The 27,382-nt window shown below is 35.9% G+C and overlaps 3 protein-coding genes and 1 non-coding gene across 5 annotated transcripts; 3 read left to right on the top strand and 1 right to left on the bottom strand.

Moving 5' to 3' along the window:
• The first annotated feature begins 5,039 nt into the window (after nt 1-5,039).
• Nucleotides 5,040-5,146, top strand: LOC141675390 (small nucleolar RNA R71). The gene has a single exon (XR_012556046.1). It is a non-coding gene; the product is annotated as a small nucleolar RNA R71 (small nucleolar RNA).
• A 4,241-nt stretch (nt 5,147-9,387) lies between these two features.
• On the top strand, nt 9,388-10,158 carry LOC141674560 (protein FAR1-RELATED SEQUENCE 5-like). The gene has a single exon (XM_074481270.1). The coding sequence runs from the start codon at nt 9,388-9,390 to the stop codon at nt 10,156-10,158; it is 771 nt and encodes a 256-aa protein (XP_074337371.1).
• Nucleotides 10,159-13,605: 3,447 nt separating this feature from the next.
• LOC141675110 (la protein 1-like) lies at nt 13,606-22,564 on the top strand. The gene is made up of 10 exons (XM_074481830.1): nt 13,606-13,721; nt 13,813-13,891; nt 14,396-14,545; nt 14,654-14,796; nt 16,549-16,697; nt 17,131-17,226; nt 17,320-17,731; nt 21,403-21,550; nt 21,950-22,019; nt 22,232-22,564. The coding sequence occupies exons 1-10, from the start codon at nt 13,671-13,673 to the stop codon at nt 22,332-22,334; spliced, it is 1,401 nt and encodes a 466-aa protein (XP_074337931.1). The 5' UTR covers nt 13,606-13,670; the 3' UTR covers nt 22,335-22,564.
• A 409-nt stretch (nt 22,565-22,973) lies between these two features.
• LOC141672601 (indole-3-acetic acid-amido synthetase GH3.6-like) lies at nt 22,974-25,701 on the bottom strand. 2 transcript variants are annotated; one of them, XM_074479241.1, is made up of 4 exons: nt 25,248-25,701; nt 24,053-24,771; nt 23,831-23,962; nt 22,974-23,677 (listed from the first exon to the last, which is right to left on the bottom strand). In XM_074479241.1, exons 1-4 carry the CDS (start codon nt 25,538-25,540, stop codon nt 23,082-23,084), a joined length of 1,740 nt encoding a protein of 579 aa, XP_074335342.1. In that variant the 5' UTR covers nt 25,541-25,701; the 3' UTR covers nt 22,974-23,081. The 2 variants fall into 2 exon arrangements, with proteins under 2 accessions (XP_074335342.1, XP_074335340.1); XM_074479239.1 differs by having other exon boundaries at nt 23,831-24,771; nt 25,248-25,700.
• Between the last annotated feature and the right edge of the window lie 1,681 nt (nt 25,702-27,382).

The following is a 27,382-nucleotide window of genomic DNA, read 5'->3' as shown; positions in this document are numbered from 1 at the left end:
TCGTGGGTAATGGGGCTGTTATTTATTTTTTTGATTTTCTGATTTTTTGGATTTTTTATGAATTGAAAAAAATTTCTGGCAGTCGACCCCTGAGCGGTCGCTCAGCAAAGCTGAGCGGGCGCTCACCTTGCTGAGCGGGCGCTTAGGGGGTCTCTGGAAAAAAAATTTTGAGCCCGGTTTTTCTAATTTTTTTTGTGGTTTTGGATAGGTTATTAACTTCTAAGGGTTCCTGTAACAACAAATCATGGGTTGCCTCCCACACAGCGCTTCTTTTTAGTCTTTAGCTTGACGTTGCGTACCTTCCTTAAGTTGACAATAAAATGGCACTAACTACTTCTCGGGTTGCCGTGTCTCCATAGTAGTGCTTTAAACGCTGACCATTAACCTTGAATTCCTGGTCCGGATCATCCTCAAAAATCTCCACTGCTCCATGTGGAAACACAGTTTTGACAATAAAAGGTCCAGACCACCTTGATTTCAACTTTCCAGGAAAAAGTCGGAGACGAGAGTTGAATAAGAGAACTTGTTGCCCCGACACGAATAACTTAGGATGTAGCTTCCTATCGTGCCACCTCTTCACCTTTTCCTTGTACATTTTGTTATTCTCGTACGCTTGAAGTCGAAATTCATCAAGTTCATTAAGCTGAAGCATTCTTTTTTTACCAGCTGCATCTAAATCCAGGTTTAACTTTTTCAACTCCCAATAGGCCTTATGTTCAAGCTCCGCAGGTAAATGACATCCCTTACCATACACCAGTTGAAACGGGGACATACCAAGTGGAGTTTTGTATGCTGTTCTATAGGCCCAAACAGCTTCATCGAGCTTTAAAGACCAATCCTTCCTTGACGGACAAACAACCTTCTCTAGAATGTGCTTGATCTCTCAGTTAGCCACTTCCGCTTGACCATTTGTTTGCGGATGATAGGCAGTAGCAACTCAATGATTCACATTATAACGCTGCATCATAGAAGTGAACTTACGGTTGCAGAAATACGACCCTTCATCACTTATGATTACCCGAGGCGTTCCAAACCTTGTGAAAATCTGCTTATGAAGAAAATTCAACACTGCCTTTGCATCATTTGTCGGTAAAGCTTTGACTTCTACCCATTTTGAGACATAATCGACTTTCAGCAAGATGTACTGATTATTGCAGGACGAGACAAAAGGCCCCATAAAATCGATTCCCCAAACATCAAAGACCTCGACTTCCAGCATCACATTTAACGGCATCTCATCCTTTCTCGTCAAATTTCCCACTCTTTGGCCGCGATCACACCTTAAAACAAACTGATGCGCATCCTTAAACAAAGTAGGCTAGAAAAAACCTGCTTGCAGAATACGAGCTGCCGTCTTCTCACCACCATAGTGTCCACCATAAACTGTGGAGTGGCAGTCTCGTAATATCCCCTCCGTCTCACAGAACGGGATACATCTCCTGATGATCTGGTCAACTCCCTGTCTAAACAAATATGGTTCATCCCACATATACCACTTCACCTCATGCAGAAACTTCTTCTTTTGAGCTGAGGTCAAATTAGGAGGCATTATATTGCTGACAAGATAGTTTACAATATCTGTAAACCATGGCTCTTCCTCCTGAACTGTGAACAACTGCTCATCCGGAAAAGATTCGTTGATCAATGTCTTATCTTGTGAAGTAGACTCGGGATTCTCCAATCTAGAGAGATGGTCAGCTACTTGATTCTCAGTACCTTTTCGATCCTTGATCTCTAACTCAAATTCCTGAAGTAAGAGCACCCAATGAATGAGTCTCGGCTTCGAATCCTTCTTGGAAACCAAATAGCGAATGGCCACATGATCAGTGAATACTGTCACTTTTATCCCAAGCAGATAAGATCGAAATTTCTCGAAACCAAAGACTATAGCCAAGAGCTCCTTCTCAGTAGTGGTGTAGTTCATTTGGGCCCCATTTAAGGTCTTACTAGCATAGTAGACCACATGAAAGAGATTATTCTTGCGCTGCCCAAGAACTGCACCTACCGCATAATCACTCGCATCACACATCATCTCAAACGGCTATGTCCAATCCGGTGCTGTAATAACTGGTGCCGTGATTAAACTCTTCTTGAGAGTCTCGAATGCCGACAAATATTCATCATCAAATTTGAAAGGCACATCTTTCTCAAGCAAGTTGCACAACGGCTTAGATATCTTTGAAAAGTCCTTGATGAACCGCCGATAAAAACCCGCATGACCAAGAAAACTACGGATTCCTTTTATAGAAATAGGTGGTGGAAAATTTTTAATGACTCTCACCTTGGCCTTATCCACCTCAAGACCCTTGCTAGAGACCTTATGCCCAAGAATAATGCCTTCACGCACCATAAAATGACATTTCTCCCAATTGAGCACCAGATTAGTTTCCACACACCTTTTGAGCACGGCACGAAGATTATTCAAACATTCATCATATAAATGTCCAAAGACGGAGAAGTCGTCCATGAACACCTCGACATTATTTCCAATCATGTCAGAGAATATAGCCATCATACATCTCTGAAAAGTGGTCGGTGCGCCACATAAACCAAACGAAGCTCTGCGAAAAGCAAACGTGCCAAATGGACAAGTGAAGGTAGTCTTTTCTTGATCCTCTGGTGCAATACAAATCTGATTATACCCTGAGAAGCCATCCAGAAGACAATAATACTCATGACCAGCCAACCGGTCGAGCATCTGATCAATAAATGGCAGAGGGAAGTGATCCTTCCTCGTGGCTTTGTTCAACTTTTGGTAATCCATGCATACTCTCCATCCTGTAACTGTTCGAGTGGGGATGAACTCATTCTTCTCATTTGCTACCACAGTAATACCTCCTTTCTTAGGCACACATTGTACGGGGCTCACCTAAGAACTGTCAGAAATAGGATAAATGATGCCTGCATCCAGCCATTTTAGAATTTCTTTCTTCACCACCTCCTTCATGATAGGATTAAGTCTGCGCTGCTGCTCAACAGTTGGCTTACTACCCTCCTCTAGCAGAATCTTATGCATACAATATGAAGGACTAATCCCTTTGATGTCTTCTTTGGTCCATCCAATAGCCGATTTGAATTCTCTTAAAATCCTTAAGAGCTTGTCTTCCTCACTACCTGAAAGGTCAGATGCAATAATTACAGGTAAAGTAGATGCATCACCTAAAAAGGCATACCTCAAGTGTTCAGGTAATGGCTTGAGCTCCAAGGTAGGTGCTTCCTCAATTGATGGTTTGAGCTTTCCTTCAGCATTCTTGAGGTCAGAAGTACCAAGAGATTCAAACGGTATGTCCAGCTTTCGCCTCCAGGGAGAAGCATTCAGATATTGTAATTGCTCGTTGCCATCTTCATCATCACTGTCAAAATCCCCCACTAAGGCCTTTTCTAATGCATCAGACATTAGCATATGATCGAGTTCTGAAGTAACCGCAGAATCAATCACATCCACTTTTAAGCACTCCTCATCTTCTGTAGGGAATTTCATTGCCTTGAATACATTGAAGGTCACATCCTGATCCTGCACCCGCATAGTAAGTTCACCTTTCTGCACATCTATCAAGGTACGGCCAGTAGCCAAGAAAGGTCTTCCCAAGATTATGGGAATCTTCTTATCTTCCTCGAAATCCATAATAACAAAGTCTGCAGGAAAGAAGAGCTTATCCACCTTGACTAGCACATCCTCCACTATGCCCCTTGGGTAAGTAATAGAACGATCAGCCAATTGTAGAGACATGTAGGTGGGTTTTGGATCAGGCAAATCCAACTTTTTAAAGATCGACAGCGGAATCAGATTGATGCTTGCTCCCAAATCACAAAGGCACTTGTCAAACGACAACTTGCCAATGGTGCAAGGAATGGTGAAGCTACCTGGATCTTTAAGCTTTGGAGGTAACTTTTGCTGCAGAACAGCACTGCATTCTTCCGTTAGAGCAACGATCTCAAGGTCATCCAGTTTCACCTTCCTTGAAAGAATACTCTTCATAAACTTCGCATAACTAGACATTTGATCCAGAGCCTCAGCGAAAGGTATATTGATGTGAAGTTTCTTGAACACCTCCAGAAACTTACCGAACTGCTTATCCAGCTTTTGTTGCTGCAATCTCTTAGGGAAAGGTGGTGGAGGATAGAGCTGTTTTTCCCCCGTATTACCCTCAGGCAGAGTGTGTTCAACAGTAGTCTTCCTTGGTTCCGTCGCTTTCTCCTTCTGCTTAGATTTTTCATCTCTAACTTCAGCTTCTCCTTCTTTTGCCTTTTCAGCATCAGCAACTTTCCCAGACCTTAAGGTAATAGCCTTGACTTGCTCTTTAGCTTCCTTTCTGCCTGGTACTTCCGTGTCACTAGGAAGTGTTCCAGGTTGACGATTGAGCACTGCATTGGCTATTTGACCGATTTAATTTTCCAAGGTCTTGATAGAAACCGCCTGACTCTTGCATAACAGCTTAAGTTCCTCAAAATCAGCACTAGTAGGTGCAGCTGCACTTCCCTGTTGAGGATATGATTGCCTTTGAGCATACTGCTGTGGTTGCTGGAATCCAGGTGGAGTAAACTGTTTACTCACACCTTGCTGATATGGTGGCTGAATAACATTCTGATTATTACCCCAGCTGAAATTTGGATGATTTTTGTTGTTAGGATGATAAGTAGCTGGCACAGGCTGCTGTTGTCGCTGATAATTGTTCACATACTGAACAGATTCGTTGACAAGAGAACATTGATCCGTAGCATGAGAACCTGCACAAAGCTCACAGACCATAGCTATTTGATTAACTCCATATGTAGCTAGAGAATCAACCTTCATCGACAGCGCTTGGAGCTGCGCTGCAATAGCGGTGGCTGCATCGACTTCCAGAATACCTGCTACCTTCCCAGGCATCATCCTCTGAGTTGGGTTTTGGTGCTCATTTGCAGCCATAGTCTCGATAAGATTATAAGCCTCAGTATAGCTTTTGGCCCACAAGGCGCCTCCAGCTGCTGCATCGAGCATGGGCCGAGATTGGGCCCCCAAACCATTATAGAAACCAGTGATCACCATCCAATCGGGCATTACATGATGTGGACACTTTCTCAACATTTCCTTGTAGCGTTCCCAAGCTTCGCACATAGATTCTGTAGGTTGCTGCGCAAACTGAGTAAGAGCACTCCTCATAGCAGCAGTCTTTGCCATCGGATAAAACTTCACCAGAAACTTTTGCGCAAGATCTTGCCAAGTAGTGATGGACCCAGCTGGCTCAGAATGTAACCAGTCCTTAGCTTTGTCCCTCAGTGAGAATGGGAAAAGCCTCAGCTTGATAGCCTCATCAGTCACGCCATTATACTTGAAAGTGATGCAGATCTCGACAAAATTCCTTATGTGCATGTTGGGGTCTTCAGTCGCAGCACCTCCAAAAGAAACAAAATTCTGCACCATCTGAATAGTGCCCGGCTTGATCTCAAAGGTGTTAGCTTGAATAGCCGGATGAAGAATGCTTGACTGAATGTCATCAATTTTAGGCCGAGAAAAGTCCATAAGAGCTGGATCGGCCTGAACAATACGATCACCCATGATTACTGGTTCTTTCTGCTCACTTCCTGAATCCGAATCTTCAAAATCTATCTTCTCCGGAATATCAAGAACTTCATCTGTCTCCTCAGCTATATCTAAAGTCCTCTTGCGAGTACGAGAACGAGTTTGCATAAACGCTCGCTAAAGTACCTGAAATACAACCAGAACAATAAGTAACAAATACGTCCTAATCACTGAGTCCTAATGACCAATGATGGTAAGTACATAAACTAAACAAATACGCCGAGTCCCCGGCAGCGGCGCCAAAAACTTGTTAGGGCGAAAACACGCGCTAATATTCACGCAAGTATACGCGTTCGCAAGTAATATAGAATACTTTCTAGTTTGTTCCCACAGAGACTCAGACTAATTATTGTTCAATTAAACTCACTCACCAATGTATGATTACTTTTCAATGTTAAGACACTAACACTTAGAGTTGTTAACTAAATATTAACTACAATTAACTACTTAATTAATCACTTAATTAACACTTCGAATTAACAATATTAAAACACTCATGAGATCACAACTTCATTACTACTTCCTTCAATAGTTATTGTTATTACCCTTAGCATGCAACAGTGATGATATTAATCGAATAACACGAAACTGATAAAAGCCAACTTTCATTGTACTAATACCATTCTACCAAGCATCCACAATTGAGATAGAAGTTGAATAGGCATCAATTATGTTGAGTCCCTATATGTCTACAGAAATTGACAACATAACGATTTAAGCACAAGTTATTCCTTTTGATTACACGGCGCGAATAAAACGGTTAGAGTTACCCACAAATCATGCACATCATACATGAACCTATGCTAGCATGGCAAGTTCTAAACCTCGAGATCCACTGTCGCTTCACAAGAGATTAACACCCTAGCTTATATGTTCGCGACGCACATAAGACGAATACACACAACCAATACTAGATATCATACAATCATCACACACTAAGGTATCAAACAATTAACTAAAGAATTCCATAGTAAATCCGTTACGACCCCATGATCACGAATAGCCCATGATAGCACTTATCGTCATCATGGGTTCATATGAAAACATGATAAACAAACACAATAGAATAATAACTAAACTAATTATATTAAACCAGAGTACGTCACAAGAGTAATTAGGTTCAAACAAAGAAAACTAGCATCCACGTTACAACGAAATAAAGAATCACAAGAAAATATGCTCCCTCTTTGTTGCGGTGTGCTAAAACGGTCTTCTTCCTTTTCTCATTTGCTCCTTACTTAATACAACGATCCAACCTTTCGTGAAAATGTCTCTAAATCTACTTATATAATAGTCCCATAAAAATCAGATTACATAGAAGTTGGAAGCCAAACAGAAGTAGAAGTCTAAAATAATTTATCAAAATTCCCGACCCTGCGCGGCCGCTCAGCATAGCTAAGTAGGCGCTCAGGACCCTACTGGAAAATTCCTGAGTTTGCTCCGTTTCTTTGCTGCAATCTACCCCTTTCTTTCCTCTCGCAATGCTGAACACATGTCAAGGCTTATTCTTGATGATTACTCCTCCGAAATGCAACTTATACCCTGAAATGCACAAACACTAGAAAAACGCATCAAATACACAAAATACTTGATTTCAAGACACCAATTTAAGCTATTTTAAGACGTTCTAAGTGGTATAAAATGCCACTTATCAGCTGTTAATGACATTATCAAACATATCTTTGTCTAGGACATTAAACAGAATGTTCATGGCCTTCTTGTCCTTGTGAACCTCTTCAATATCTTCAGGAGTCCATTCTGCTCTTGGCTTGGGAATAGACTGTCCAACAGCAACTGTGGCAGTAGCAGCTGTGGCTACTTTATGAGGGATGTGAGGACCATTCTCAATACAGTTTATGTAGCTTTCATCTTGAGAGAGAAGATGTAGATGCATCTTCACTTTCCAGTGATGATAATTATCTCTTTCCAGGATTGGAATCTTCACTCCAATATCCTTCTTACTCATGATGTTAGTAGAATAGATCTTTAAACTCTTTGTATGTTAAGAGCTTGCTCTGATACCAATTGTTATTCCCAAGGAACTAATAATGAGATTTACAGAAGGAGGGTTGAATGTAAATCTCAAAACTTTTTCAAGTTTTGAACAGTTTCAAAAGCTAAGTGTATGATGAACAGATGTGTGTGAATTGCTTTAAGCAAGTGCAGACAGATGTATATTCAAAACACAAATGTAAGGAACACAAAGGCTTTAAAAACTTTTCTGGTGGATTTGTTGTTCCACAGAGATGTGTATTTCAGAAAATCTGTGATACAAATAATTGTTCACAGCTGCTTCCTAGTACAAACTAGATGATTTTCTCTCTGAATTTTTCTAAACAGCTCTTGAAAATTCACATCTAATTACTAGCTGTAACTTGGTTTATATATCACCAAGTATATCAAGTGAAGACAAAGATAAAATACTATTATAAAACAGTTCTTCACATGTTTCTTCTTCATTTCTCTGTCCAATGCAATCTAAGATAATCTGTGAATCTTTGAATACTTCCTTGTTTGCATCATAATGGAAATGCTGCTTTTTCTTGATTCCTCCAAGAGGCTACCACATTCCAATTGTCTCTGTCAACCCATGTGCCTCTGTCAGTTTATGAATTGTCACTATCAACTGCTATGGAACTGAGCATCCATTGAAGCTTTCATCCGTTGATGGCTTTATCCGTTGATGCTCTTATCCGTTGATGCTTTAGCAGTTGAAGCTTTATCCGTTGATGCACTCATCCGTTGATGGATGTTATCCGTTGAAGCTTTAAAGACATCCGTTGAGGCTTTGTTTCTCATCCGTTGAAGGTCTTTAATTTATCAGTTGATACTACTTCATTTATACAAAATTACAAGCCATCAAATATTTACAATTAGCCCTCCTATTTGCATATCCACTAGTAGTCAACATGACTTATAATTTCCTACAACTTCTAAGAATTATAACTCATTTACAAAGACTGAAATGTGCTACAATACTAAACTTATTTCTAAGTAAAGCTACTCCATCAACGGATAGCCAAAGTGGTCTTATCCGTTGAGGCTACAAACACTAGATTTCTACTTAAATATTTTGTTTAACTTATCATCAAACTAATACACATATATTCCTAACAAAAAGCTTTGAAAAAAAAGTGATAATGTTGTAAATAGTGATGTTGTTGATATTAGTGGTAGTTGCTTATATGATGATAATGTAAATTATGTTAACCTTGTTGATGATTGCGATGAAGATGTTTATGTTAGTGAACATAGATTTAAAAATGAAGATTTGCATAGAAATAGTGAGTTTATGCATGAGAGTAGTGAGAGTAGGGATAAGAGTGTTGTTGGGAAAGAAGATATTATAATTCCTTTCTTGAGTCAAAATTTTCCTAATTTGGTAGCCGCCGAAAATGTAATTAGGGCCTATGCTTTGAAAAACAGGTTTGCAATTAAAATCCAAAATACACAAAGGCGTGTGGACAAAACAATATATACCCATACTTATGTTTGTAATTTAGCGGGAGAAAACCGCGATAAAGAACCCGTAGAGGATGAAGAAAGTTTTGATAGGAAGTGTCGGTAGTGAGAAAAAGAAAAGGCGTAGAGATAAACTTCCTAGAAGTGGATGTAAGTTTAGGATCTATGTGATTAATAGGCGAAATACAAGGCATTGGGAGATAACATCGTTGGAGTTAAATCACAATCACGATGTTGTGTCGCCTTCTAAGATGAATTTGATTAAAAGGGAGCGACATGTAACCGCCGCCTAAAAGAATTTAATTAAGAGTTTACATGTTTTGGGTATTGCGCCTAGACAACAAATGAATATATTTGGAAAAATGCACGGAGGAGAGGAGCAAGTAGGGTTTCATGCCCAACACTTGAGAAATGTCGTGCGAGATTTTAGAAAAGATAATTTGGGTGTGAATGATGCACAAGCGGGATTGGATTTGTTATATAGGTTAGAAGAGGAAAGTGGAGGAATTTTTTTTATTCGAACTCTAATTGATGAAGAAGGAAGATTGAAGTGTCTTTTATGGGTTGACCCCCGGTCGTTGTTGACCTACAAAAATTTTGGTGATGTGGTTGCATTTGATACAACATATCGAACAAATATGTATGCTATGTCGTTTGTGCCGTTCACCGGGGTGAATCATCACTATCAACCGGTTCTCTTTAGATTTGCACTAATCCGTGATGAATTGAAGACTACATTTGAGTGGGTTTTGGGTACGTGGTTAGAGGTCGTTGAAGGAAAAACACCTTTGGCTATTATCACCGAGCAAGATCAAGCGATGACGGGGGAAATTCAATCTCAACTACCGAACACGACACATTTGTTGTGTTCATGGCACATTAGTAACAAATTTCCGGAGAAGCTCTCAACCTACTATGCAAAGGAGAAATTTAAAGGTGACTTTAACAATTGCATATATCACTCGTTGACCGAAGAAATTTTTGAGGATAGGAGGAAAGCATTGATCTTGAAGTACAAGTTGGAGGATAATACATGGTTGCAAGGCTTGTATAATTTGAAGCATAAGTGGATCGATGCTTATACATGTAACATTTTTTCCGCGGGTCAAAAAATAACTTCAAGAAGCGAATGAATGAATGCCTTTTTTGATGCTTATATAGGGTCTTGCACGGGGTTGAAAGAATTTGTTGAGGGTGCACAAAAAAGCGTTAGAAAGACAATTTATGCGTGAGAAAGAAGAGGATTATAATACACGTCATAAAATTCGTTGCATGCGACTGAAGACCTCCTTGGAGCAACATGCCGCTTCCATTTATACGAAAGAGATGTCCAAAAAATTTCAAGACCAATTGGTTGAGGCCGCAAAGTACTTTGTGGAGAAGGATAGAGACCGTTCCTTAGAAGATCTGGAGGATACGTACTACAAATGTTATCGACCATTAATGGTTGAGTCTAAGAGAATCACTTATCTCGTTACCTTCAACAAGTTGTCATTTCGGGATTCTTGCACATGTAGAATGTTTAAGCATTCGGGCATGTCGTATCGTCATATTATTGTCGTGTTGACAAAGAGTTGTGTGGCCGAATTACCGGAACATTTTGTAAAACAGAGGTGGACTAGGGATGCCAATAGAGTTGATGGTGTGTTGCCATATCACATGCCCATAGATGATGCCTCATCCCATGATTTGACTCAAACGGAAAGATTTAATCACATGACTTTACTCACTATGGGGTTTAGTCATAGTTGCATGGCGTCGAAGGAACGTTATGAGTATGCCGTGAGAGTTATTAATCAAGAGACCGAAATTATTGAGAAAATGCCCGTTCATGGTGTGGAAGGTATTGGATGTAAATTTGATACCAAAATTCACTTAAAAAAATTGAAAGTTCCTGACTACATAATATGTGCAAGGGAAAAACCTTCAGGACAACACAATTCAAACAACAGGGATTACGCAATGGTATTACAGGGATTACACAATTGAAATTCAAACAACACGATTATACACGGATTATAAATCGTCAGGACAACACGATTATCACAACATATACATACACGATTATATACAACTACATACAACGATTACTAGCAACAACAACATAATCCCGCACGGATTAATTACGATTTCTATTCAAGAACCCTAAAAACCTAATTAAAAACCTAATAACCCGACCCAAACATAGAAAATAGAGAAAAATCGAACCTTTTACGCTTGCTGATTCGTGTTTATGCACTCTCCTCTCTAAACGCACTCTAATCGCCCTCCGGTCGTGTATATATCGTGTGCAAAGAGTTTTAATCGGATACTAACTGCAACGGAGTTGTAACTAGGTTTAATCGATCTCGAGGGCTTCCGCGTAAAATAAGCGCGGAAACCGGTTAACGACAATTTTGTCAATACCCGTTTCGCGAAAAAAATGCGCGGGATGTAGTTTTCCGCGGAAAAAAGCGCGGATGGGTGAATTTTTTTTTAAAATCCTGGCCGTTGGACAGGAAGTGATGTGTTATTTAAGGATTTCGTGACACGTGATTATCAGGAAAAATCCAACGGCCAGACCCAGAAAGTGATGTGTTGGTTAAGGGTTCCGTGACCGATTGGGAAGTAACAGTAACCAAAGCAAATCCAAATTCGTTGGAACTCTCTGTATCTATATAATAAAGTACCTTTTATTAGAGCTGTTCGCGAACCGAGCCGTTCGCGAACAAGCTCGAGCTCGGCTCGTTAAGGGCTCGGTTCGGCTCGGTTCGTTAAGGGCTCGAGCTCGAGCTCGAACACAAAAATGTGTTCGTTAAGAAAACGAGCTCGAGCCGAGCTTTTGGCATGTTCGGCTCGAGCTCGGCTCGGCTCGATTCGGCTCGAGCTCGGCTCGGTTCGGCTCGAAAAAAAAATTAAAAAAAAAATTTATTTTTTATATATTTAATTATTATGAATTTTATTCAGATTTTTTATAAATATTTTTAAATTATTGAACTATACGAATGTCAAAATATATATTTTAGTAATTTGAAAAATTCAGATATTAAAAATTAATTTTTTAATTTGATATTTTAATAATTAACAAGTGATTTGACTATTACTTGTAACTAGTATTTATTTCCTGATCGGTGTTTCGATTTTTTGAAATTATTTATAAATGATCCAACCGTAAGGATGTCAAGATCTATATATTTAAGTGATATAATAAAAAATTTAGAAAAAATAAATATATTTGGTTTGCTAATTTAACGGTAAACTAGTAGTTTGACTAGTACTTCTCCCATATTAATGTTTCGATTTTTTAAAAAATATTTATGAATGATCCAGCCGTACGGATGTTAATATCTATATTATTTAGTAATATGACAAAAATTTTAGAAAAAATAAGTGTATTTGATTTGTTATTTTCACAGTCAACAGGTGTTTTGACCTTTACTTGTAACTATTGTTTAGTCTCATATTAATGTTTCAATTTTTAAAAAATATTTATGAATGATCCAACCGTACGGATGTTAATATCTATATATTTTAGTGACATGATAAAAAATTTAGAAAAAAATAAATTTATTTTGTTTATTATTTTGACAATCGACCAATTGTTTGAATAGTTGTTAGAACTAGTGTTTAGTCTCATATTATTATTTCAAATTTTTTAAAAATATTTATGAATGATCCAACCGTACGGATGTTAAGATCTATATATTTTAGTGACATGACAAAAGTTTTAGAAAAAAATAAATGCATTTGGTTTGTTATTTTAACAGTCAACCGGTGTTTTGACCTTTACTTGTAACTAGTGTTTAGTCTCGTATTAATGTTTTGATTTTTTTAAAAATATTTATAGATGATCCAACCGTACAGATGTTAATATCTATATATTTTAGTGACATGATAAAAATTTTAGAAAAAAATAAATTTATTTTGTTTGTTATTTTGACAATCAACCACTTGTTTGAACAATACTTGTAACTAGTGTTTAGTCTCGTATTCATATTTTGATTTTTTTAAAAATATTTATAGATTATCCAACCGTACGGATGTTAAGATCTATATATTTTAGTGACATGACAAAAGTTTTAGAAAAAAATAAATGTATTTGATTTGTTATTTTAACAGTCAACCGGTGTTTTGAGTATCGTATTAATGTTTCGATTTTTTAAAAAATATTTATGAATGATCCAACCGTACGGATGTTAAGATCAATATTTTTTAGTGATATGACAAAATTTTTAGAAAAAAATAAAAGTATTTGGTTTGTTATTTTAACAGTCAACCGGTGTTTTGACCAGAATTTTTTAATTAAGCTCGGCTCGGCTCGGCTCGGCTCGGCTCGGCTCGGCTCGACTCGGCTCGTTTTGATGGAGAAAGCTCGTGTTCGGCTCGTGTTCGGCTCGGTTCGACTCGACTCGATTTTGTTCGATAAAAGCTCGTGTTCGGCTCGTTCGTTAACGAGCTCGAACTCGAACACAGGTTTTTGTTCGTTAAGAAAGCTCGGCTCGGCTCGGCTCGTCAGAAAAAAAATTAAAGCTCGGCTCGGTTCGATCAAAACTTGACTCGGCTTGGTTCGTGAGCAGCTCTACCTTTTATACATACACGCCTCTCCTGCAAAACCCTAAACCCCTCTTTTCTTTTATTCTTGTCAACTTTTGCACTCAGTTTAACAATGGCCACTGCAGCTTTGGACTCTGAAACTTCAGCCAAAGTCATTCGACAGGTTCAATTCTTTCTTCATTGCTTTCTATTTCACAATAATTATTATCAATTATTTTTCTCTGTAAATTAATGAATTGCTTGTTTGATTACAGGTTGAGTTCTACTTCAGTGATAGTAATCTTCCCAGAGATGGGTTTCTTTCCAAAACTGTTAGCGAAAGCCAAGATGGTCGTATCCTTTATTTATATTGCTTGTTAATTTTATATGGGTGCATTTTATGTGTTTTTAATATTTATGTTGTGTGTTTGCTATATTTGTTCGGTGTCAGGCTTATGTATGCTTGTGATTTTGTACTCTAACTAATGTAGTTTAATTGTCGAGTTATTATACTAGTTTAAATTATGGCAAGTTTTCGGGGGGGGGGGGGATGGTTGTGGAAATCGACCTTGCTTTTCTGAAACTTATGGTATAAAATGTAATTAACTTTTTTCTTTGTTCAAGCTAGCTGTTAGTTGAAGGAAGGTTTTTACATGGTATGTTTAGAAGTAATGTTTCACTGCTTGTAGCGTATATTACTTAATTTTCTCAAGTAAAATATAACAGACAAAGATGTTAAACGAGAAAATCAGATGATGTGATAATTTTGTTTGGAAATTTAAATAAATATCTATCTGAATTGTGTCATTGCAAAGGGACAACCTATTACATTTGCTTTCTCTTGACTGGAATTTCTAGTGGTCAGCTTGGCGTTGATATGCTCATTCTCTAGGATGAGAAGTCATCTCGGTCTGGGAGATGCAAAAGAAGAAGACATATCTGAAGATACAGTGAAGGCTGTAGCTGAAACATTAAAGACTTCTTCTTTTCTTAAAATATCGGAAGATGGTGAGAGTTAGTTGTAGTATTTATTCACTGTGTTTAGCTTATTGGAAATTTGGGTTACGTATCTTTTGAAAGTTATGTTAAATTCATCTTTCTTTCATTGCACTTCAGGTAAGAAAGTCGGTAGGAGTAAAGAATTACCAAAGCCCGAAGAGATTATTGAGCAATTAGATGCTAAAACAATAGCTGCATCTCCTTTAGAGTACAACGTTAAGCGTGAAGATGTGGAGTCCTACTTTTCTCAGTTTGCCAAGGTACTGGCCGCTTTCTTTTCTGCACCTGTGTGCTGAATATTTTTATTGCTTGCTCAAAACTCCAACTTTATGTACTAGTTTAATTGACTAATTCTTGATACTTACCACTATATCTTTTTTGTTTCATTAATTATCCTTTTGGTGGGATTTTTTTTTGTTGTAAATGTTTGTCGGGATCTTTTGCTTACCACAAAACAATAGTTTGGTGTTTTTATGAATACAATTTTTTTAATCTGTGTATAAATGATTTCTTAAATAGAGAATAGATCATGTGGCTATGCATGCATTGAAATTGAAGTATGATAATTAAAGTAAATTGATATATGTGTATGATATATGTGTTGAGATGGAATGGAGATTGAAATTTTTAAAATATTTTAGTTTAAGTGAGTATGATATCTCTAAATTCTCGTGATCTAATTTCTACATTCAAGAGCTTGTAAACTATCTTGTTCCAGTATCAAAGTTCTAATTCATGGTAACCAGAAGGAAAGATATCCTTTAGATATGGTGGTTGATGTCTTATATTATAGGAGGAAGTAATCTTAGTATATTAAACCATAGTTGTAAAAATATTGTTTGGTATTCACTAGTGTCATCTATAGCACTCCGAATATGAGACGAGTTATATTTATTGGAGGCTTGAAAATTATAGTCATGTTGTAGTACCATAAACCAGGATCTTAATAAGAACTTGAATTATGTTCAGATTTATTCTAGAAGTTATATGTATTCTTAAGTATTAGAATACTATTTTAAGCTGGAAAGCAGGGGTGCGACACTTAGGTGCTGCACTGTGCACCGGGTGCGGCGGCGTATCCGCGCATTGCTTGGTTGGGATTCAGGGTAGTGCGGAAGAGGGGGTGTGGGAGGGGTAAGTTTGGTCATTTTTCAGTCATGGTAAAACAATGAAGCCAGCCCTAATTTCAACGACGACTTACTGAGACTTACATGGAAGAGATGAGAGAGAGAGAGAGAGATCTGTTATTCTTCAATCGATTTGTTTGGAAATCTGTTTGGTATTCATATGTAAGGTAGGTGTATGTATTGTATGTTCTACATGTCATCGATGTACTGTCCAAGTGTACAGTAGATCTAAATGTCTTACTGTAAATATGAACCTGCACTTTTAACTTTATATTTGGAAATAAATTGTTAACTTTATTTTTCTATTTTAAGTGGTGAGTTCTTACTTATAATAACAAAATTTAATTCTTTTTAAAAAAAGTAACCAGAATTAATAGTAAAAATTGATGTAAATGAATTTTTTTAATTAATTATAATATATTATTTATTTTTTTAATTTTTTTAACTTGCCGTATCCCCCCGTATCCCCACGCACCCGAATCCCAATTTTAAAATTGCTGAATTACCGTATCCCCTTACCACGAATCCCCGCACCCGCACCTGTGCTTCACATATTTTAGAAGTTTTAGATACATCCTGCAAACTTGATATAGATTGGGGGTCTATGTAATATGCTTTTGGTATCATTTTATTACATATTATATTTTATATCTTTGTACTTAGCCGTGCTAGTTTCCTGTTTTGTTTAATTTGTTGTTATGTTGACCATTCATATGATAAGTTGAAAATCCTTTTGGGTACATAGTGCAGTGGTGTGATTTTTGTGTGTTTTAGAACTTCATATAAAAGAATAGGAATAGACGCTTTGTGGTGATCTCTATAAATTAAAATGCGTTGTAAGCGGATATTAATAGTTTTGCACGTTTCTGCTATTGTGTATTTCAGGTTAATAGTGTGAGGTTGCCTCGTCATGTTTCAGACAGTAGGCAGCTCTGTGGCACTGCTTTGGTTGAGTTCTCAACTGAGGAAGAAGCTACAGACATTTTAAACCAGAGCTTGACATTTGCAGGCGCCGAATTGGAACTTATACCAAAGTAAGAAATGATTATACGATAAAGTTTATATGATTTTTACTTGTTCGTCTACTTAAGGCAACCTTTGTTTCTGGATGTAAAAGGGTTGCCATATTTTTAGATAATTTTCTTACCTGTATTGCCAAGCAGATGAAGGTCTCTTGGCACATAGTTTAAGGTGGTGCATAGAGAACAATCAAAACATATATCACTGTTGTTTTCATGTTTTCTTATATCTGGCAAATAATATTATATATTAAAAGTTAAAAGAGAGTTGATTTTCGAAAACATTGAAAAGAATATTGGTTCAAACTTTTTAGGATTACAATAAAACTTCTCTTGGATGTTATTTCCTTTCCATAGTAACATACAAGCAGCAGATTGCGGGGAATATTACTTTGGAAGTTAACTTTACTGTTTAGTTAGTTATGTTTTGATGTATTCAACTTCTCAGGAAGGAATTTGATGCAGAACGTGAAAAGCTAGAAGAAGTTGAAAAGTCTCGTCCCAAAATTGACTCTAGTCATAAAAAAAAATCGAATGAAGCAAAGTAAGTAATATCATATTGATCTCATACGTTCATTTTACTGGATGCTTGTAATATTCGCTGAAATGTTTTGCGATTTGATTTTTCTGTCAACAGCTATCCCAAAGGCTTGATTGTTGCATTTACATTGAAGAGCAAGTCAACTGGTAATTCTGCAGTAAACGGCGGCGGAAGTGAACCAGCTAGTGAGAGCGTTGATGTTCCCAAGGCAGATGTAAACCCTGATTCAGTTAAAGTTGAGACTAAGCAAACTGAAAAGGTGAAAGTTAAGGAAGCAAGCACTGAAGAGAACATTTTGATCAAGAACGAAGAAATGGTGGAAGATGAACCAACTCTGGAAGGTGATCAAGCTGAAAATGGTAAGGAGTCCCCTGACATTCCTATTCAAAAAGAGGAAGCTAAAGCAGGGACGGAAGGCAATTCAGCTGCTACAATTTACAAGGACAACAAGGATGTTGTCCTGCGCGAAGATCTTAAGAAGGTCTTCCAAAAGTTTGGCTTTGTTAAGGTAAGGTTATGAGATCTCTCTGGTTTTTTTTACGAGGTACAAATACGGAGATCTTCTAGTTTCTCATGCTCTTGCTGTCTGAACTTTTGAAATTTTGTTGTATTACGAAGTGAATGGGTAAGTGTGAAGGTTAAGGACTATAATATTCTCAGCTCAACTGTAATGTTAATAGCAATTAAAAATCAAGTTCAAGCAGAATGTACCATATGATTATCACCTCTGTTTAAATAAGCCAGAGTTTCCTCATTTATACAGTCAATTGTTTGATGATTTTTTTAGGATTGCTTTTTTACTTTCTATTATGGTCAGGGTCGGCCCACTTATACAAATTACCTAGGCTTAATCCATGCTTCAAACAAGCTTCACATCGTTATCAAGGGTACACTAAAGGGCCTGTTTGGCTACTAGCTTATAAGCTACTTATGACTTATAAGCTCGTGACAACTTATTGATGACTGTTTGTCGACCCAACTTATAAGTTGAATTCACAACTTATAAGCTGATAAGTGGAAAGTTGGCAGTGACGTACTTTTTTCCAACTTATTTTCATTTTTTCACTTTTTTCTAAAGTTTTGATTTTAAAATATAAATTTTTAAATATTTTCTAATTTAAGATTCATGAACTAAGATAATTGTATTTAATAATTATTTATTTTAATTCATTTAAGTAAAAAAACTTCTGACTTATAAGTAAATTTATCCAAACACTTATAGAACTTATAAATATTTATCAACTTATCACTTATTTCGCATTTAATCATTTTAAGTCATAAGTTACTTATTTTAAGATTTCCCAAACGGGCACTAAATAACTTTCTTAAGAGCAAGGGTTACTGCATTGTAAGTTAGGGCAACAATATTATTAATAACTACTAAAGCATTGTATGTATCAAGGATATGCTAAAGGTTCAGTGTTAATCATTTGTCAGTTTTCATGCCTCGGAGATGCAAAAATTGTACCTATAACCTATGCACTTAAAAATTAACAGTGTAGCTTTCATATATAGAACTTGCTTTCAACTATATTCTAGCTCATTTTGACAGTTTAGCAATGCAGGACAGGTTTTAGAATGGTCTGAGATTGATGGAGAGGTAGAATAGGGGGTTTATAAGAAAAAAGGAAACAAGGCAAGAGCTCTAAATGATCATCAAGCCACAATCTCTTATTCATATTAACCTTAAATAAGTAAACTGAACTATAACTAGATTGTGATTACTATAAAGTATAAAATAATACAAATTTTACCGAGCGCGATGAGATAGCTCAAGTGGTAAGGGCTTATCTCTTGTCGTCCCATATTTTGGGTTCGATTCTCGCTCACCCCTGAGATTTGTTAGAACATATAGTCAGATACTCATTTGTTAGGCATATAAGGTTAATTATTAAAAAAAGGGAAAATAAATTTTTTCGTCACCCAACTTATCGTGTTTTTAGGAACTTACCATTTAACTATTATTTTTTTTCTTTTACTCACTAATTTTAGGTTCGTATTTGTTTTTAGTCACTAACGTTAGGTTCGGATTTGATTATTAGCATTATGTTAATTTTTGGTAGCATTATTAAAATATAGTGGTAGTCTGTAATATTTTAATGATTTGATATATGTCTATATCTTTATGGGATCGTTTGGTTCGTTGGGTGGTATCGGGTTGAAATCAGGAATCGGGTTAAGCTGGTATGGGTTTGGAACTTGATACTGGATATCACCTGTTTGGTTCAAAATAAGATAAGAATATATCTCTTTGATAAACTAATTGGAATCAACAATCAAAAGACATATAATTATTATTTTTTGTTAATTCATTATTTTATTATTAAAATCTAAAATTATACACGATCACTTGACAATCATAATTAGTAAGGCTAAAAATATAATTTTTTTTGAAAAATACCTAAGGCTAAAGATATTTTTACAAATATACTATAATTTTTTTTTAAAAATTGCAAAAATACTTTTTTATTTTAAAAAAATGCTATTTTCCAAATTTTTTACGAAAATACTGTTTAATGCAAATTGATTCAATTAGATGCAATTTTCGACGAATTTATGTCACTCCATGTAACCTCAAATGCAACAAAAAAAAACTTGATTCAACTAATTGTATGTCTGCTTGATTTTGGTTGATTCTATATTTTTGCCAAAAAAATTAGAGGATAGTAAAATTGCAAAAAGAAATAAATAAAAAAAGCTAGTATTTTTGATAATTTTTCTTATTAAAATATGAGTTTATAAATATTTTTACGTAGTATTTAAGAAAATTAAATATACATTCACATTTTTTATTCATCAATATTAAAACTAGAGCTAAAAAATAATTATACTTTAGTTAAAAAGAAAGACTAGAGAAAATAATGAAAATGATACCCAAGAGTTTGATTTAGCTCATACCCACCTATTCACATGGGTTTTGTAAACCCCATACCTCATGGGTTTCAGGAATGAGTTTTAAAACAAAATTTTTTTAACCAAACACCTGATATGGGTTTTCTCCATTCCAACCCCATACCTCATACCCAGATTTATTGAACCAAACACCCCCTATATATAGTACTCCATATGTCCCCAAGACGTTTACCTTGGTGATGAGAGTTTGACAAACATTTTAAGGCTCCTAAAAGATGTAGTTTCATGAATTATTTTTAATTTTTTTCTTCTAAATAATAATTTAACGTTTAAATTTTTATATACAAAAAAAATCTTAAAAATAAGTTATAAAACTATGTTTGTAGATAAATATCTTGTGAGAGTTGTTTGATTTAATACCAAATTTAGATTATTACAACATTATTATATTTTTGTGTTTATATATATACTTATTTCACAATTCTATTAGAATGGATGATTTATAGTTTTGATTTTGGGTCGGTAAGAGTTGCATGAAGGAGTTGTGATTGGTGATTTCATTGGGTTTTTTAAAGTGTCGTTTGGTAAAATATTGATATGTAATTTTTTATTTTTTTATAAGTACTTTATGATTAGTTTACTAATTTGATTATATTAAATTTTTTATTTTTTTATTTCCCAATAATTATAGTACGGATTGCGATGCCTCTTCCTAATAATTTTGGTTTTGAACTTAGTACCCCAACTAAAAAGTAACAGACATATATGAACTGATTTTATGTGTCTGTTTATAATGTATATACATCTGTTATGACCAGATGTTTAAAACACCAATATGCGTCCTTCCTATAACATACGTATATAATTAAGACATTATACGACTTCTCCATATGCATCTAGCAAACTCAGACACATTTAAGCTTTATTATAAGACACATATGACACTTTTTGTACTAGTTATCACTATATTTTAATAATGCAATATAAAATTGACAAAATACTAATAATCAAATCTGAACCTAACATTAGTGACTAAAAAAAATCCGAACCTAACATTAGTGAGTAAAACAAAAAAAATTATAGTTGAGTGGTAAGTTTCTAAATACACGATAAGTTGGGTGACGAAAAAATTCATTTTCCCTTAAAAAAACAAATTTTACTTGGTTTCTAGAACTTAAAATTGATTCTAACCTTCAATAATATTTTATATTGTTTTGGATATCTGCATGTTTATATTTTACCTAGTACTAAGGAGATATAATTTGTTACTGGCTATTGTTTAAAGCTATATTTGTAATATCTAATATATGTATTTTTCTTCTGCAGTTTATTGATTTCACAATGGGAGCTGAATCAGGATACATTAGATTCGAAGAAGCAGGTGCAGCACAGAAAGCGCGTGCTGCTGCCGTACTTGCTGAAGAAGGTGGTTTGATGGTGAAAAATTATGTCGCCATATTAGATCCTGTAACTGGTAGGCAGCATTCTTAACTTTATTTGCAATGTTGTAGACTGTTCTATTCATGTGTGTTATTCGAAATGTGGATGTAGGTTTCTTTTTCTTCTATTCATTTACCTAACGAAAAGGACTAAGATGGCCAATGAAACAGTTGATCGTAGAATTTTGGTTATCAGTAAAAGAATAGGTGTTGAGAGATATGGAAGAGCTTAAAGTGCTGTATAATAGCAACAGTAAAATGTAGCCTGCTTTATGGAGTTGATTTAGTCCTTCTCACTTCCATTAATTTTATCAATTTTTTCCTATGTCGTTTTATTTAGATTGGCTCTTCATGTTTTGATAACATGTATATGTGTGTGTATATATATTCGTGGCTGCATTCTAAATCTTACCTGAAGCAATATGTCCTTTTAGGAGAGGCTGAAAAAACGTACTGGGATTTACTTCGTGGGAATCAGGAGAAATATAAGGACAATCACGGAAGGTAGGATATATTCTACTGGCCTGTTTCCCACCTTCAATCTGTAAATGTTCCTTTTATTAATGTAGTCTATTTGGTAGACTTTATATGTTAATCTGGTTTTACTATCAGATTTATGGAGAAATGAACATTCTTTGTGACTATTTGCAAGTCCCCGGGAAGTGCTGAGAATGCAAAAAGAAAATTCTCTAAAAAGATTGTTTTTTTTTTCTCAGGGGTGGAAAGTCGTACAGAGGTGGGAGACAATCATATGGAAAGCACCCACGTTCCAGGGATAATGATTATTCGAGTCGCCCAAATAAATCACAAAAAGTCTGAGCAACTCGACTTGACAGAGCTAGGCAACTGTTACAAGTCCAATTTTGTCCTGACCCCCCCCCCCCCCCCCTTACAGTTTTCTGCAATTGTAACTTGGTTTTTTAAGAGCCTATGCTTTACTTTATGCAGAAAGCCTTTGGTTATGTTCCCTACTGTATCTTAGATGGCAAACTAATTGTTCTGAAACAATTATTACTTTGAATTAGATATGAATGCTATTAAGAATGAGATCGGTGTCTCCCTTTTTTTTCCTTTTGGTTAAAACATTGGGAGTTGAAGTTTGGCTTGCTAGTACGGTATTGATACTGGTTGATGTCTAATTTTTTTTCCTTGCTAAACACAAGTTAAATGACCCACTCGATTTTACCTATATTCCAGTTTGGTTCAAGGTCAGTAGCACTCATTTTAACCGTTTCAAATAGTAATTATTAGTGATTCATTTTCTTGCCACAACTATTCAAATTGTATTTCTGCAGTTTATTATACTTTCGCTCATACGCCTCTACTATTATTTAATTACAAAGCATTTTATATAAGAATCAATCAGGGCATGCCCTGAACATTGTAGCAGATTGCAAACAGGCTCAACAAAATTATTTTAGAGGAACAAAGAAACATATACAGTAGACTTAGCAAGGATGTGAGAATTCAGGAGAGCGTTGCAAAAGGAGTAAACTGTTCCAAACCTAAGGGGAAAAAAGTTTGAAGGCGCCGAAAACGTTTTTTGAGTGCAAAATGATAGCCATCTTACATTACAAACTTGCTAGGATCCCACGCTGGACATTTTGGACTATAGTAGTTAGACACCACCTTTGAGTTCAAAAGATCAACAATTGGTCCCAACTTCAGGGACCTAGGAGTCTTGTACTGGCTTAATGAAGCACCTAAGCTGATGGCATAATCCATCACTTCATTAAAACTCCCTTTTTCTACTATCTTGATCTCGAGCGGACCAATGGATTTAGTCGCTACACGACCTTGTCGATACACACTGTTGAGTGACTCTTCAATATCAAGACAACAATCCTCAAAGACCCAAGATGGAACTACTTGGCTTGTAGTTATTGATCCACCGTTGAACACATTATATTCCCAGAAGATAACATAATGTCCTGGAGTTGTACTTGTATCTGCATAGGCAGTATAATCAACTAAATTCACATCAAGTGGACTCAAATGATTCATCACAGCTTTCTCTACTGCGCTTTGCAGCTCAGATTCCTCAGTTTTGTCAGCTTCAATGCTTAGAGCAACATTGTTTCGACAGATGAAGTTGAATTGGGGAGCCTCGTTCTTGAATGCAGCAACTCTTAGCACATCTCCCACTCTATATCTGTAAAGACCTGCACTTTTTAAACAATTATAGTAATGCCAATAACAAATATGCAATACAGACTTAGATAGGGGTGTGAGTGATATTTCAACCAATCTAGAATCAGTTATCTTTTCCTTTTTTATTTGTTCTTACTGGACTTATTGTTGCAGAATCAACTTACCAGCATAGGTAGTGACCACAAGCTCGTATTCTTTTCCAAGCTTAACGTCAACAAGATCAACCAACTTATTTTGTGCCTTCTCATTAATCGTTGCTTCAACATTAGAACTTGCATCACCAGCCATATTGCTTCCTTGCACAGGAAAAAATTCAAAAAAGGCCATGGTCGGAATGAGGGTATACGAGACATCAATAGGATTGCAAATAGGATTAAGATTAACACCAGAAAAACACTCCGAAGAACAATAAGTAGAGCTCACAATAGGAAGCCCATTGCTATAATATTCAAGAGTTGGTATATACTGTGACATGGTCCCTGTCACAACAACTTCAAGGCACTTTGTATTTGGCCACAAACTTCTTATGATCCCTTTCCATGACTTCTTACTACATTCAGCATCAATAATATCTGCTAAAACTGGGTCAGGTTTAAGGATTTTCGTGAGTACTGATTCTCTCAACAGTTGATCTGTTATAGCAGGGTTAAGAGTTCCTGTCCGAATGTCATTAGACAATAATGACCAGTTGGTTTCAAGAAACTGAATGGCTCGGATGAAGGTGAAACTAAATGAGGCTCCAACTCGAACAACTTCTTTGCGGAGACATAATCCACATAGAAATTGTGAGTACATACTTTGGTAGTTGTCTAGGCAGAGAATAGCTGCATTTGGGCTAGTGTACTTTGAATGGAGTTCATTTTCAGAACCCCTGTTTCTTGAAAGTGTACTTTGGTAGAAATTTGCTACCGCTGTACGAGCCAGGAGGCCACCAGGAGTCCTGGACTCGGATTTTAAGAAAATGAAATACATTGCTTTCCCATTGTCTAAACCAGGAAAACCCTGATTCATCACAGGCATTGAAAGGCTACAGAAAAATGACTTCCTTTCAATCTCTTCTTCAGTGGTGGGTATCAATTTTCTCTCTCCTCCTGATGTCCCAGAGCTGCACCCCAAACAGAAAAGAAAGGTCATCAAATAACAATACACGAGTAAAATCCACTTGCTGCAAACAAGTCCATATTTTGTTGTGATCACTTATTGAACCAACAATTTTAATATGAGGAACTTTCCTATAACTTTGTAACTTGTAACATTTTAGGAGAATTGTTAACTTATCATGGTAACGAAGGCGCATTATGTTACATATAAGCACGATTTAGGTACTAAGTCCTCCTAACAACTTAAGATAGTAGAGGCTTGTATAGGCACCAACTTAAAAGTTATAAACACATAAAAACAAATATACAAGTCAACTCCTAAGGAGACTTGGCAGTGGTAACTTAACAAAGAATTCGAGGTTTATCACTTCTGTAGGTACCGACATAGCTAAGGCAAAAGTTGAGATGACAAGCAAGGTAGAAGATCACGATCTCCTAAATAAAAAACACACACACAATTATATACTGCTAACTAACGCACCTTGTCAAGAACTCTGAGATGGGCTGAGAACATAGGATGGGAGATTTATCACCGTTGGCAATTCGGTTGATATCGGTTCGAATATCTTCATAAGTGATGATGGGAACAAACTTCTTGAAACTATCAATGTCAGTGCGTCCATCAAGGCCAGTACGCTGCAAATACTCGACACCTGCATTTCGAGTGAGTATTTCACAAAGAACTTGCTTCTGAATTTTACTCGCATTTCTAGTCACATTTTCAATACACTCAAGAACCTCATTATCCTTCATCGTTACAGAACTACTCTCCATCTTAAATTTATTGGTTTTTGATTACTTCAAGCTTTCATACTACGCAATTTAGTGGTGAATCTGTTTTTGTAGTCAACGCAGATTGTTGGGGTAAACATCTTTTCTCCATTTTTCTAATAGCAATTCTTCATCAAAGTGAGCCAGCATAAGAATTAAATAATTAATTATCTGATTGCTGGTTGGTTTTTCAAGTATTAGAAATTCTTAAGGAATAACTTTTTACTTTGCAATTATGAAGAAATGTTAAAAATAATTTTTTTTGGTGCAAATGACCGAAAATACCTATACTTATGGCCGATGACTAAAAATATAGTTTGGGATACGCATTTGTCATTTGAGTATCCTATTTTGTATTTGATACACATTTGTCAAATGAATATCCATTTTTTTTATGAAATGCGTATTTCAAATGTAATACCCAAACTGAAAATGTAAATCTTTAGTAATTTTCTTATATACTCATTCCTAAATACGTATTACACTTATCCAATTAAGAAATGCGTAACCAAAACAGTATTTTCAGTCATATGTTTTGAAAATGGGTATTTTGAGCAATTTCACCCAAAAAATGAGTATTTTTCACCATCGCCCATTATATATTCCCTCCGTCCCAGATGTGTTGTACCTTTTTATTACAATTTTATCATAATTTGAACAAAAAAGGCCTATAATATCACAATCTGAAGAATTAGGTCTTTATATCACCTAAAAACAAACAAGAAAACTGGGTAAAATGGTGACATGAGTTTCAAATTTAAATTTTGGTGTTATTTTTAGTTTTCAAGAACGTAAGTTAGGTCGACTTTCATGAGAAAAAGTGCTATTTTTTCAATTTATGGTGATGAGTTTTAAAACTTTCAATTTATCTGATTTCTGAAATGTTTTATGTTTTTACTTTTGCACATTAGCACTTTGTTCATTTTTACCTTCCTATCCTAAATAAGCAAATTTCTCTTGGATCGACAAACTTACTCCATCCAATAATTCTGAAACAGATGTGGTGAACAATGGAGATTATACATCCTTGATAACATATGGTATCTTTTCATTGACAAAAATAAATGTCATTAAAATAACAGCATGTTTCGTAACAGCCCTATTAAAATTATCAAGTCCTATAACATCCTTTGTGCTTATCCATTGACTAATTATAATCTCTTTGGACACCTTAACAGAATTCTGAAAAGCCTTCAATTATAAATTTAGATTAGCTATCTGATTTATAAGAATGACTTCTATTTCATCATTACATTTAACCATATTTTCTACGTACTCATTCTTCTCTTTAAGGTCCTCTACTAATACCATAAGCAATCCTAGTTCTTCGTTTTTAGATTCAAGATTTTTCTTTTGAAGTATATTAGCATTTTCGGTATCATATGCTTGCATTCTTGTATGAACATTAAAAAAAATTCTAAAGTAAGTTCATGAACAGTATATTTGTGCTCAGAATTAGACATGTCAATGGTGGTTAGAGTGGGAACCTGAGATGGTTTGGGTGATTCCTCTGAAGAGTCTGCGATGATTGCAAGTTTTTTATATTCTCCCTCTTTTTCTGAATCAGTATCATTCCTGGTTTTGCCATCAGTTATGTACCATTTTTCTTTGTGCTGAGCAACCATTGCTTTCAATTCCTATTTTAGCTTCTCATTCAGTCGTTTCAAATTTTTGTAAGTTTATTTCCTTTAATAGGATTCCTTACTTTTTGCTTGCTTAGAATTCCTGTAATATGAGGTGAAATGCCCTAACTCATTACAGATGTAACATCTTGTTTTGCTTCGATAAACCGACTTTTACTTGGACCCTCCTTGAGCCAGATGTTGACGAGTAGCTTCCTTTATT

This window comes from Apium graveolens, chromosome 7 (assembly GCF_009905375.1).
Source record: "Apium graveolens cultivar Ventura chromosome 7, ASM990537v1, whole genome shotgun sequence".
Taxonomy (NCBI): Eukaryota; Viridiplantae; Streptophyta; class Magnoliopsida; order Apiales; family Apiaceae; genus Apium; species Apium graveolens.
The sequence above is the reverse complement of the archived record's forward strand: the minus strand, read 5'-3'. Positions and strand labels throughout refer to the sequence as shown.